General features: G+C 37.3%; 1 protein-coding gene across 4 annotated transcripts in view; it reads left to right on the top strand.

Annotated features, from left to right (window-relative positions):
- The window catches only part of FOCAD (focadhesin), a 312,830-nt gene that overhangs the window by 81,620 nt on the left and 216,874 nt on the right, over window positions 1–14,336 (top strand). For all 4 annotated transcript variants that reach the window (XM_004286219.3, XM_033417332.2, XM_033417330.2 and 1 more), the window contains 3 exons: window positions 43–247; window positions 3,437–3,643; window positions 11,572–11,659. In XM_004286219.3, coding sequence (XP_004286267.2) covers window positions 43–247; window positions 3,437–3,643; window positions 11,572–11,659 — 500 coding nt within the window. The remainder of the gene's footprint in view (window positions 1–42; window positions 248–3,436; window positions 3,644–11,571; window positions 11,660–14,336) is intronic.

Here is a 14,336-nt window from a genome sequence, read left to right as displayed (position 1 = left end):
TAACTCAGTTACTGGCTTATGCATTCCATGGCTTACTTGCAGGTCAGAAGTTTCATGTATCCAAATAATGGCACCGTTTCTATGGTATCTGTATTGTGAACCATCCCAGTTACAAGAATATGCTAAACTCCGGCTAGCTCTGCTCAAAGTCTTACTTCACCCCCGGGTTCTTTGTGACAAAGAACAACCATCAATATTGGAACAACAGATGCTACAACTGTGTTGCGACATGGTTCCATGTTTGCAGGTAAGACCTTTCCTCCTCCTTCACTAATATAGCACCAGCATTAGTAAGTGGTGATTGTTATTTTTGTACATAAAATAGAGCCCATGTGATCTGGCAAACAGCTCTAGAAATGCTTGCAGGGTTTTGGAGGTGATGAAGGAAACAAATCTAGATTTCACTTTAATATATACAATGTTAACTAAATTCACAGAAATATAAACCAACATGGTCCATTTTAGGATTACTAGGAATGAAATCTATAAGAAAGACTTCTCAGGGAAAATAATTTTGCATTGAGTTTTTCCTTGTGCTGGAGACTGAGAGGGTTATAAGGAAAAAAAATGTCCTTTTTGTGTAAGTTTGGAAAAAAGGCATCTCTCTGGGCAGATGCAGCCCTAGGGACACAGGGCTTGACCAGCTGAGTGCTGGCTAGATTCCAGTTTTCACAAGTCCCCTTACAGTGTATGTGGTGACCCTGATGGATCCTGCTCTTGGGAAGACCACAGTCTAGTAAGAGAGCTAAAACAAGTATATCTATTTGCATAATTCAAAGTAGATGGATGAAGTATTTTATCCATACAGAGGTATGGATAAAATGCTTAGGGAATTCAGGGGAGAGGTAAATTTGAGCTGTCTCTATAACTACAGATTTAAAAAAAATTCCAGTTGCCAGCTTGTTGTGATTTGGGTGTAGTGATTCATTTATCCCATCCCACCGTCTAGGTTTGTTGTTTGCCTAGAATCTGAACACCATGCTGCTTAGCTGATGGAGGGAATCTGTGATTATTTTTCAAGGTGATCACTTGAGGTCACAGATGACCTGTTTTAAGTTTGTGTTAGCAAGGAGTCACTAGAGTGACTCTTTCACGTCTCATAAATAGGCTTTCCTATAATCAAGGAGAGAAAAGTTAATTCAAGTGAATTCTCCTGTGGCTTTTCCAAAGCTTTTGTTTTGTGTGGGCAACAAAGCAATGTATAGGCGGATGTCTTGAACTAGCGTACAGTTTTTCCATACGATGCTTGCATTACCCTGTTCTGTGCTGTTTGGTAGGTGTTTGCCTTCATCGTCATCAACCTATATTGACAAGCCTAAATACTTCTATAAGTGTGCTCTGTGAAGTATTTCTGGAAATCTGTGGCTTGTTAATATAGTCAAGATAGGTGAGGAAAAAAGAGATCCGTCATTTGGAACTAATGGGACTAGTGACATAAATACATTTAATAACTTAACAAATCAGCTTTATTGGAATGAAGAATTTGAGAGTTGGGAGGGGTCTTAGTGGCAATGTCATCCATTTTCCCACGGGTTATAGGCACTTCTTATCCTCTCTGAGAGACAACCATCCCACGACTAATTAAATATTTTAGTGATAGGAAGCATGCTATTTTGCAGGGCAACCATTTATTATTTTTTTTTTAGCAAGTACTTCTAATTGACCTGCATTTTCCTAAGATTACCCATTAGTCCCCCTTCTTCTCAGAACAAAGCAAAATAAGCTTTTTAAAAAGCACATCTGCATCCTATCTTATGTTGTTTCTCTCTTCCTTCCTTTTCTTCCCTTTCATCCTTTACTCCCTCCCTCCCTCCTTTCTTTTCTTCATCAGTTTCTTTACTTCTCCACATGAAATGGTTTTGACTTTTCACTGTTATTTGCAAGGAATTCTCTAGTTTATTGGCATTGAGAATGTGTCACTATGAAATGTTCTTCTTAGAGCTGAATACAGTAGTATAGATGTGGTCTGATCCATACTGAGCATTTCAATACCATCATGTTAATTAAAAATTTTTTTCCTGAGAAATAGCTGTCAACCCTGTTGACCCATAGGTCAATGAGATGATGGTCAGTGAAGCTCCTGTTTCTTTTTCTTCTCACTCCAATTGTTCTTCCATTTTGTATTTATGGAATTGTCTTTTTTTGGACTTAACCTGCCTTGAACTTCACTGTTGACTTTGGTCCCAGTAGTTCTTTTTAATTGTGACTTTTGTCATCTTCACATATTATTCATTGCACATGTTCTATTTCTACATAAAGAGAAACCATTACTTACAAAGTATTCTTGTTAAGAATTTTGGTAATGTTAAAGATTAGAGAGGCTTTAATGCTAAGTTGCTGAGGTTGTCTTTCAAAAATTTTTTTTATTACGGAAAATTTCAAGTAAGTACAAAAAAATGCACTCAAGGAAATATATTGTCAAATAAACATGGGGCTTTACTTTGTTTTAAATTCCTTTCTTGGTGGCCTTTTGCCTTTGCCATTGTATATTTGCAAAAGAATGAAATAATTTAGCTACTGAACTAAGTTATTTCTTATAACTTAAGTATTCTCTGCTGTCTCCTCCCCTTGATCTTTTAATAGTTTTTTTTCTTCTTGTTTGTTCGGAATTAACTTCTCTCTCTGTGTATAACTTATAGTCATTTTGGGTTATTATGGTGGTAACGACTGGTGAAAGGTACAGCTGGTTAACTGTAGGCTTTCCTCTTGATGAATTTAACAGACACAAGGCTCCTGATTGAAGCAGATGGTTCATTGTTTGTAATCTCTGGGAAATGCCAGTGTGTCTGTGAGCAGGACCATATCCTTAATACTAACTCCAGAATTTTGATCAGAACAGCTGGGTTTGAATTGAATTGGGATTTTCAAGAGCACCCAAGTCCTTCCTATCTAATACATTAGCCAGCTGAGAAGACACTACCATTTGAATGTCGTCTTTCACTGCATCTGCCAAGTGTGGAAATGATGCTCTCAGTTAAGGTTGTCTGAGCAAATTTCGTTCAGATGAAGGGCTTAGCAGTGCATTAGAATAACACGCCAACCCTTTCCTTCCAGGTAGCTATGTTGAAATTATAGAAAGGAGAGTCCATTTGGAGAACTCAGAACCAACTTTAATTAATTTCCTTCAACATGTTGGTACTGTCATGTAATTTGTCTTTAAAAATCTGCACTCAGAGTAGTTAGAAAAATAAATGAAAAGAATTTGTGCCAGCCAGCAGTAACAAAAACAGTAGCAAATTGTGTTTTGGTTAGTGACAAAAGGAGAAAGCATAGTTGTACGGTTTAACTCTCTCTGAGTTACATAAATTTCTTCATCCCTTTTAAGTCTTTATAGGTTTAGAGGAAAAAAATTTTATTGGTAAAGCTTCTTATATAAGCTAAAATTATCCTTTTGTTTGTGTATTATTTTAATATCACAAGATTGTTTCTCAAACAGATGAGAGATTTGATACAGACAACAGAAGTGATGCTGTTTATCGAAGAAGTATATTTAAGCCTTTTGCGTCATCCTGTTTTCTGGAAAATTCAGCTTATCCAGATGACCCTCCAGCTGCTGTGTGTCTGTGAAGTCAGCTTAAACATAACTGGGGAATGCTCATCTTTAATTCACCTTTTAGAGCACAGTGTTGAACTTCTGAAGGAGGTAAGGATTGTAAGAAGTTTTAATGTCAGTTATCACTTAAGTAGGTCTTTTAGTAGCAGGGTGGGTGTGCTCTCTTACTTTCTTGCATATCAAAGGTGTTTTGATCTAATACTATTAGATCATACTAGTAATGCATCAATAGTACTACTATCATTTATTATAAAAATGAGTCATTAAATACTCTTTGGAGCATCAGTTAAGGGTCTACCACTGTGGTATTTTTTTCATTTATTCATATAGAACACAAGTATTGAACACTTATATGCCACACCCTATAGAAGAATTCAGTTGACCCTTGAACAACTTAGGAGTTAGGGGTGCCAATCCTCCACTCAGTGGAAAATACACATATAACTTTATAGTCGGCTCTCCCTATCTGGAGTTCTGCATCCGTTGATTCAACCAACCGCTGATTGTGTAGTACTGTAGTACATATCTATCGACAAAAATCCATGTACAATTGGACCTGTGCAGTTCAAACCCATGTGTTATTCAAGGGCCACTTGTACTTAGATGAAAAAGGCCATTCTATGACCTCAAGGGGCTTACAAACATGCAAATAAATAATAGTAATACAATAAGGTAAATTGCTTGTATGGGGGTATATTTAAAGTACAATGGGAGCACAATTTAAGGGAGGTAGGGCATGAGTTCAGATTTGAGGAAGTCTGAGTAGGAGTTTGCTTGGTACAAATCAGAGGCTGAGAAGGCATTCCAGCTGCTGGAACAGCATGTGCCCCGGCACAGAAACATGAGCGAGCAGGCAGGCATGGCCTGCCTCTGGTTTGTACCAAGCAAACATGAGCGAGCAGGCAGGCATGGTACAGCCTCTGGTTTGTACCAAGCAAAGTGTTGAGTGTTGCCAAAGGATTAAGGTGTAAGAGATAAGGCTGGGCCTACCGTGAAGGGTCTTCCATACCACACAAATGAGCTTACATCTTATCTTCTAGGCAGTGGCATACTATGGAAGACCTTTCAGCAAAGAGGTGCCCTCATATTTTTGTGTGTGGAAGATCATTCTGGCGGGAGCGTGGAGGAGGGTTTAGAGCAGAGCGACACTAATAGGGCAGGAAGTGAGGAGGGATGTCTTAGATTGCTAGGGCTGCCTTAACAAAATATCACAGACTGAGTGGCTTAAACAACAGAAATTTATTTCTCACAGTTCTGAAGACTAGGAAGTCCAAGATGAGGGTGCTGGCCAATTTGATTCCTAGTAAGGGCTCTCGCTCTTCCTGGCTTGAAGAAGGCTGCTTTCTCACTGTGTCGTCACAAAGCAGAGAGAGAGCAAGGATGAGGTCTCTATTGTTTCTTCTTATAAGAACACTAATCCTTTTGTTTTAAGGCCCCACCCTTATGATCTCATTTAACTAATTACTTCCTTACCCCAAATACAGTCAGTTGGCACTTAGGGCTTCAACGTATGTATTTTGGTAAGGGGGAGATCTCAGTCCATGGCAGGGGCTAATTAGGGAAATTAGAGCAGGAAAAGAGAAATATAGGACATTAAATCATTAGGGCTTTGTGGTTGATTACATGGTCAAGGAGAAGGTCCTCGGTAGAGTCTCAGCTTTCTATTTTGGGCAACTGGATGGTGCCGTTCACTTGAGAAATGGTAGCCGATGCTGAAGGGAAGATGATAAATTTAGTTTTAGATATGCTTGGTTTGAGGTATGCATGGGTCATAGATGGATATATGGTTTTAGAATTCAGGATAGAAGCCTAGGCTAAAGGTATAGACTTGTAAATAGATTTCTACTTTGGGGTGGAAGTTTTAACCATGGACTTCATGACAGGGCTTGGGATAGAATTCCAGGGGCTGTAAATATTTGGAGTGTACTGATAAAGAGAAGTCTGAGAAAGTACAGCTAGAAGGATTGTATAACAAGCAGAAGAGACAGATGACCATTCCCCCTTTTGAGATACTCCGTCCCATGTCATCTGTCTCAGACATGAAAATCAAGGGAAGGAATATCTCAAAAAGGGGAATGGTCAACAGTGTCCTGGGGAGAGGATTTAAATACGGGATAGAAAGTCCCCTTAGGATCCAGCAAGTAGAAATTTATTGTTCATGTTAAAGGAAGCAGTTTCAGCAGAGTGATGGTGATAGGAACCAAATTGGAATAAGGGAGTTAATGGTAACTGAGGAAACAGAGAAAGTGCGTGTAGATTTTGGTAGGAGGTGGGAGCCGAGGAAGGCTCAAGTAATCTTTTGTCAGTTTTGTGACTAGCATGGTTTCATGGATGTTGGGACTTTATATATAATATTATATAATGATATATTTGTGTTATATTAATATTGTATATATTATCTAGTATAATAGCAATATATATAGTAATATTAAAAATATAATATACATATTATCTATTAGATATAATAGTAATATATAGTAACATGTAATATATGGTAATATATATGTTATAAATTATATAATTAATAAAATAATAATGTCATTCCTATTCAGATGTTTATTTATATCAATTATATATAGTTATACCTATTAGATATAGCTCTAATAGATAATATATTGATATATATTATTATACTAATAATACAAAAATATATAGAAAATATGGATATATAATATTTATAGATAAATAATATATAGAAAATATTAGTTAAATTACTTGGAATTACCTGTCTTAACCGTAAATGTAATGTACTTAACAGGTAAATCCCATAATGTTCCTTTGTGTTTGTGTAGATTTATGTGAGTAGTAGACAGTTTTTTATGGCAAACACTTTGCTATAGTAGTTAGGTGAAACAGACGAGATCTGTGACGTTTATATTCCAGTCAAATTGTTCAGACTAGAGTGCATAAAAATCACTAGGCAGATTTCATTAAAAATGCAGGACTTCCCTGGTGGCGCAGTGGTTTAGAATCCTCCTGCCAATGCAGGGAACACTGGTTTGAGTCCTGGTCCGGGAAGATCCCACATGCCGCGGAGTAATTAAGCCCGTGCACCATAACTACTGAGGCCCGCGCGGCTAGAGCCCGTGCTCTGCAACAAGAGAAACCACTGCAATGAGAAGTCTGCTCACTGCAACGAAGAGTAGGCCCTGCTTGCTGCAACTAGAAAGTCCGTACGCAGCAATGAAGACCCAACAAAACCTAAATAAATAAATAAAATTGATTCTAAAAAAAAAAAAAGCAAATGCCTAGGGCCTACCCCTAGAAGTATTGAATTAGCAGGGCTGTGTGGGGCCCAAGCATCTGTATTTTAAACTAGTACCCTCAAATAATTTTCATAATTTTTTTTTTTTTTTTTTTTGCATGTACGGCAAACATCCTTGTAAGCATCAAACAGAGCAAGAAACAGAACTTTTCTGGCCACCCCAGAAGTTTACCAGAAGCCCGGTCCTAATCACAACCTCCTTTCTCCCCTGACTATCCTGACTTCTATAGTAGTGGCTTCTTTACGTTTCTCTATAGTGTTACTGCCTATGTGTGTATCTGTTCATATCATAATACAGTTTTGGTGTGTGCATGTGTGATCTATCTTTTAGGTATCTTTTACACTAAAGATGGTCTCCTTCCATTCCTTTCCCTACCTCTTTTCTTACTGGCAGTTAGTTTACATATGGAAAAACCTGGCTTATGTGAGCTATGGAGTTTTGTACATCTTGAAATCTGCTGATTGAACCTTGTGGCTCACTTGGACATGTTTCCCAGTTAATAGGTAGTTGGCTATAGAGGCTTGATCAGATTCAGGTTTTTGTTCTGTTTTGTTTTTCATTTCTAAGACCACAGGGAATGGTGTGTTCTTTCATCAAGAAGCACATAATATATATTGCTCTTCTTTTTATGATGTTGGTTGCTGTTGATGCTCAGTGCGTAGCTCCATTAATTCATTAGGCGTTAAAGAAATGATGTTCTAATTCTATCTATTCTTCATTTATTAGCTGGAATACTTCTATTAAAAAAGTGTTTGGTTCTATCTACTATTTGGTTATCCAGTGGTAGAGTTTATATAGAAAAGTTAGGATAAATGCTTGACTCTTTCCCTTTACGTACTAATTTCTAAAAGTATTGTGAACTTATAGATTTAAACATATTTGATGCAATTCAATTTCTTACAGATAAGGTCCGCATTAAAATTCAAATTGTCCTGTTTTTGGCCAGTAGGAATCTTTTTAAGTTGGCTCTTGAGTCCAACTTTAAAAATATGATTTATTTTTATTTTTGGCTGTGTTGGGTCTTTGTCGCTGTGTGAAGGCTTTCTCTAGTTGTGGTGAGCAGGGGCTGCTCTTCGTTGCGGTGTGAGGCCTTCTCATTGCGGTGGCTTCTCTTGCTGGGGAGCACGGGCTCTAGGCGCGTGGACTTCAATAGTTGCGGTGCGCCGGCTCTAGAGCTCAGGCTCAGTAGTTGTGGCGCATGAGCTTAGTTCCTCTGCAGCATGTGAGATCTTCCTGGACCAGGGATTGAACCCATGCCCCCTGCATTGGCAGGCGGATTCTTAACCACTGCACCACCAGGGAAGTCTCAAAAATATTATTGATTTTAATGTAGAATTACAGAATACTTTTATTTTGAGCAATGAGATGGTATCTGTGGGAGAAGGTCGTATTTATATTGTGTCTTCCTTCTGCCCAATATTTTAACAATTTTAGAAGTAAGTAAAAAATATGTAGAACTGTTAAAATACTTGTGTTATGAAATTTCCTGTCCCCTAACTCTGTCCCAGTGTTTCTGAGGTGTAAAAGAAAGCCTAGGAAAATTAATTTGCAAACATATATCCTTTAGGTCTATATACCCTTTAATTTGAAACAAAATGAAGTAGAATAAATCAATCTTATTTAGAGGCTACACCTGTATTCCTATATCACTGAGTTTATCAGCTAGATATTCAATTCAAATATTACATTAACTTTTCTTTTCCCCTTTGTTCTTTTTCTACTTTTATATTGGATTTATTTCATTGTACACTGAAAATGGATGTATTTCTTAGGCTACTTTAGTTTCAGTGTATTTGGTCTTAGTTGAACTATTTTTAGTTTATTTAAAGGATAACTTAAGGTGCTTTCCATTTCAAGCAAAATATATGTACTATTTTTTTCTATAAATTTATTTATTTATTTACTTTTTATTTTTTGGCTACATTAGGTCTTTGTTGCTGCATGTGGGTTTTCTCTAGTTGCAGTGAGCGGGGGCTACACTTCGTTGCAGTGCACGGGCTTCTCATTGCAGTGGCTTCTCTTGTTGCAGAGCATGGGCTCTAGGCATGCGGGCTTCAGTAGTCGTGGCACGCGGGCTCAGTAGTTGTGGCGCACAGGCTTAGTTGCTCCACAGCATGTGGGATCTTCCTGGACCAGGGATGGAACCCATGTCCCTTGCACTGGCAGGTGGAGTCTTAACCACTGTGCCACCAGGGAAGTCCCGAAAAATATGTACTCTTAACAGAAAATGATACTGATTGTAAGGAGACTAGGTAGCTCTCAAAGTGAAGAGCGCTATACATCCCAGCTTTAGTAAGGCTGGGGACCCCTGCTCCCTAACACATTGCTATCAGATGATTCAATCCCACCCACCTTCCTTCACTGTGTATCTCAGTTTACGTTGTCAGATTCCTAGGAAAAATGATCTGATTGGCCCAGCTTGGATCAGTCAACTCTGAGCAGAGGACAGTGTAGGTAGAAAAGCCATGACATGCGATTGTGTGAGCTGGGCTGCCATCTTTGTTGTGTCTGCTTCACATACCTCTGATGTACCTCTGATGTAGTGTGGACTCCAAGGGCTTGCTGTCATTAAGACTCCTGTGACATCTGTTGTCCAGTATAAAGGTATTTCTTTACTTCTTCAGATAGGCTGTAAGTTAGCCTTGGTTCCCCCAGAAGTAGACCTTAAGTTTCCCTAAAGGCAAAAGCAGAACCTGGGTTTCCACAAATGCAAAGGCTTATGCAATAGGAGTTCATTTGCAGGTGTGGTCTCAGGAAGCAGGTGGGAGAGAGACACGAAGAGTGAAATATGAGAGAGACAATGCAAGTATTATCAAGTTGGCCACTGCTATAAGCAATCAGTTGCTCGATATCACAGAATATGCTGAGAAGTATTATGGAATATGTCTCAGAACCTGCCAGAAGGATCCAGAATAAAGGGGGAAGCATTTGTCCCTGGGCTTCTATTGCCAATTTGTCAAACCTATGGGGCTTTAACTTCCTTGTACTTCTGGATCTCTCAGTGGCCTGGGACAGGAAGCAAGAGTCACTACGGCAATAGCTGTCGTATTTGAAGTAGCACATGAGATGTCCAACACAGGCTTTTATTAAAAGAGCTCATTAAATGATACCATTCTCAGGTGTTCATTAAAAATCAGTCAATCACACAAAAAACTTGTAACCTCTCAGAATTGTAAGCAATTTAAGATCATCTAGTTTAATATTTACCATTACTTTTCCTTATTTTTGGTGTCTTGATCCTTAGTTCTTTTCCTTTCACCCTCTGTTCTAAACAGGCCAGTCTCTTCCTGGAGGATGTCATTTTCATTTATGCCTTCATACCTTTAAGTTGCATTCCTTTAAAATGCTTCTAGTGCATTTCAGAACCCTGAGAAGCTACTTCGTGGCCCTTCCAGTGATAGCCTGTGTGAAAAAGGCTTTCCAATGATAACGTTAGTACAAGTAATACTTTGATTTGTCTCTGATCCTCTTGGTAGCTAGTAAATTTGAAATGTAAATGACCTTGCTGAGTTTTGCTTATTTGGTTGGTTTTTTTTTTTTAAATGAACATGCAGAATTTAAATGCAATTGAGCAAACTGGGAAAGAATGGTGTGATGGTGTATACTGGAAATATATTGGTTTCAAAATGCATTTGTTGTCCTCAAATAGATAACTGTTGCTTCATTATTTTCAACTATATTTCGAAACAGTGAACACATATAGGCCCCAAGACACAAATTGGAATATATTCCATTAAAAAAATCCGTACATTTTCTTCTTTTGCTAGTTGTTAAAAGTCCATAAACGAGCACATTAGAAGATTTTGCAGTTTAATTTCACTTTCAGATGGTATAACTAAGATGTAGATATGCATTTATTAATTTGTCCCAGAGTTGATAGCATTTCCAAAATTGTAACTTCTGTGTGTCAGACTAAGTTGTTTTCTCTCTAGTGTTTAACACGAGTCTACCTCACATTTTCTTTTTTTAATTTTTGTGGTTTTTTTTAATTTTAATTTTTTGCCTGTCCTCATGATTCATAGGTATTTCTGCTCTGCAGGCACTTCTGTAAATTTCAGAATGAAATAATTTTAGCAAAGTGTGCTGGGCCTTTCTTCTTTAGTTCCGTAATACATTATAATTTTCTTTATTTAGAAACTTCAAGTACTATCTTATGCCACTTGCATTTTATTTATAAGAACTTAATGTACATATCCCTTTTTTCTTTTTCATTTCATTTTACTTGGTAAAATTAATGACTTTAAGTTTCTATCGTTATTGCTTTGCTATATTTAAATATACTTAATAAATTACTGTAATTTAAAAATAATCTCTGCTTCTCTGGTACTGTTTCTTTTATTATAATAACAAGATTTATTAAAATTTGTTAAGTATAATTTATTATGTAAGTTGTATAGATGAATCATGTCTGTATTAGGTAAGCGGACAATTGAGCTACTTTCCAGAAATGAAATACTCTTAAGTATTTCAGGTAGTGTTCAGTGGTTTGCAAAGATTGACTGTTTTGAAGACTACAAGTTTTTCCTCTGAATTAATTTGGTTTATAGTTTATTGCTTTTTTGCCAGATATAACATTTTGAATTTATATGTGACTGCTGTGGCCTTCAACAGTTCTTCCTTTAATACAGCAGGCTTACTGTAAATAATTTTGTACGATAGGTTTATAATATTTCATGTTAAATTTACTCTTCCTGGATACATGTTATAAAGCCTTGGCTCTGGAAACTTCTTCAACTCTTTACTTTTTTTTAGGATTTTCCTGTTGAACCAGTCATAATTGGAATAGCTTTACTACTACTACAGTCTCCGGCAAGTCAGCAGAAGCCAATCTTAAGTCTAGGTAAATAAAAATACACTCACAAGAGTAAAACATAAGTATAACACAAGTATTGGCAGGAGTCACTTGAACTACATTTCTTGCTGTGCTGTAGAAAAAAAGTCCTGTATACTTTGAGTGTCCATTCTGGAATTTTTCTGTTTAGTCATTATCAAATAGAACTTTCTTTTTCTTATCCAAAAAGGTGTTTTGTGCAAGGTTCCATATACCATAATTTACCAAGTATCTCAGCTGTTCGTTAGGAGATTATGATCTAAATCATATAGCAGTGACATTGGTAAATATTTTGAAGGGCATGCCAGCTTATTCACACTTGTATAGCAAACAGAATCAATAGCATAAATCCCTTGAAGGAAAATAAGTGTTTAGCATTTGCATTTGTTTTTAAAACTCTATATACATGTACTATTCAAAACTGGTGCCACATTGAACGAGACTTAATGTATGATTATTCTATTAACCTGCCTAGAACAAATGAAAGATAACATTCTTCTGACTCTCCAGTATTGACTTAAAGAAAAGTGAGGAATGGGGCTGAAAGGAGGCAAAAGAAGTTCTGTTTACGAATAATGTGGTAAAGAATCAAGGTGCCAGGTCTGGCAGATTGGCAAACAAGTCACACTTTTCAAATGCGGCTTTTACATTAATGTTGCCTTGCTTTAGTTGGGCCACCATAATCCATGTAGTAATGTAGGATCTTGTCTAAATTATGATGTATATGTTATGATGCCATGATATATTGATACACTGCCACTTTCATTTTTAAAAGGTGCTTGAGGTAGATACCGATTGTGTAGCTCATTCTTCTGGGCATTTTAATTCATCATGATTTTGAGGGTGAATTGCTCTTTCATGTACAGTCTGTCTTGGAAATGGCTTTAGCACATGGAGGGGACCCTTGGCTGTTTTAAGGGCTTTGATTCCTACCCTGCTTTTGCTTATTGGCCCTATGCTCTTTGTACCCTCCTCCCTAGGCCCTTTCTGAACTGCTTTTGCCTTTTTTTCCCTTACAGCAGTATGCATGACATTCTCCTATAGGTATAATTTTCCAGTCCAGTTACTTCTGACAGCCATAGTTTTGTTATTATTATTTTTGCGGTACGTGGGCCCCACTGTGGTGGCTTCTCCCATTGCGGAGCACAGGCTCCGGACGCGCAGGCTCAGCGACCGTGGCTCACAGGCCCAGCCGCTCCGCGGCATGTGGGATCCTCCTGGACCGGGGCACGAACCCGTGTCCCCTGCATCGGCAGACGGACTCGCAACCACTGCGCCACCAGGGAAGCCCATAGTTCACCATTTTTAAGTGTACAATAACGTGCTTTTTAAAGTAAATTTAGAGTTGTGCAACCAGCACCACAGTCTAGTTTTAGAACATTTGCATCAACCCCCCTCCTCCAAATTTCTTGTGCCCATTTACAGTTAATCCTCATTCCCACCCTCAGCCCCCCAAAACACTAATGTGCTTTCTGTCTCTAAATATGTCTCTTCTGGATATTTCATTTAAATGGATTTTGTTTTTTGACCAAAAAAAAAAAAAAAAAAAAATTCAAAGCCACAGAGAAACCACATTCCTAATTCTGAAGCTATAGTCCTTTATTGTGGCTCATGTATGATAGGCTGATACAGGTTCAAACACTCCAATACTTTTATTATTTGTTGGATAGAAGACTTTTTCTTTTGTAAACCAGTGTCTCTGATTTGAAGTTACTTTAGATAGATTGAATAAACCATATTGAAAACTATTGAGCCAGTATGTCATGTTGAAAAGTAATGAAAAACTATTGTTTATTAGATTGGGAAAGAGTGTTCAAAGAAATACAATAGCCAAGAGAATATTTGTTATTTCAAATTTTAAAAATGCACAGCACTGATACAATGTTATGCTTCTTAATTATTAACACTGGCCTTGATTGTAAATAGCAATTTATAAAAATGCCTGGAAGATCCATAGTAAAGAATATAGAAATGTTTGTATTATATGAACTTCATGTTTTGTTAAAGATAATGGATTTTCATAATAACTGACAATTATGGATTAAGACTAACATTTAGGCAAAAAATGTAAATTAGTTGTGTCAGAGCAGCAGGGGTTTGTATTTCATGCCATGTTCAGGTTTGACTTCCAAGTGATTTAAAATATAATATTGGACTTCCCTGGTGGTCCAGTGGTTAAGACTTCATGCTTCTACTGCAGGGAGTGTGGTTTCCACCCTTGGTCAGGGAACAAAGATCCCGTATGCTGCATGGCACCGGCAAAAAATAAAAATCAAAAAAATTTTAATTTTTAAAAAAATTTTTTGAATTTGAATTTTTTTAGTGTAGTGGGGAAGTTAGTTGATTACTTTAATAATCTTGCTCTGCAGCCTACAAATAACATCTTGCAGTAAATCAGCGTTCATTCAGTAACTGAAAAGAAAGTATATTTATTCTTTAATTCATTCTGCTTGTAGTCTAGGGGAGACTATACATGTAAGTAAGTGATTGTACATGTGTGTATGTTTCTGATGTGTAAGTTGAGTTTCCATGTTAAAAACAATACTATAAAAATGCGTTGGATTGTTATGCTGGTTATGGACTTTGAGACTTTGCTGATTTGCTTCTTAGCAGTTACAGCTGAAGGACAGCCCTGCTTCACCTTGTTTACTTCTGCATCTCTTGATACAATTCTCAGCTGGGTTTG

The sequence above is a fragment of the Orcinus orca genome, chromosome 6 (genome assembly GCF_937001465.1).
Source record: "Orcinus orca chromosome 6, mOrcOrc1.1, whole genome shotgun sequence".
Classification (NCBI taxonomy): domain Eukaryota; kingdom Metazoa; phylum Chordata; class Mammalia; order Artiodactyla; family Delphinidae; genus Orcinus; species Orcinus orca.
This window is presented reverse-complemented; position numbering and strand designations above follow the sequence as displayed.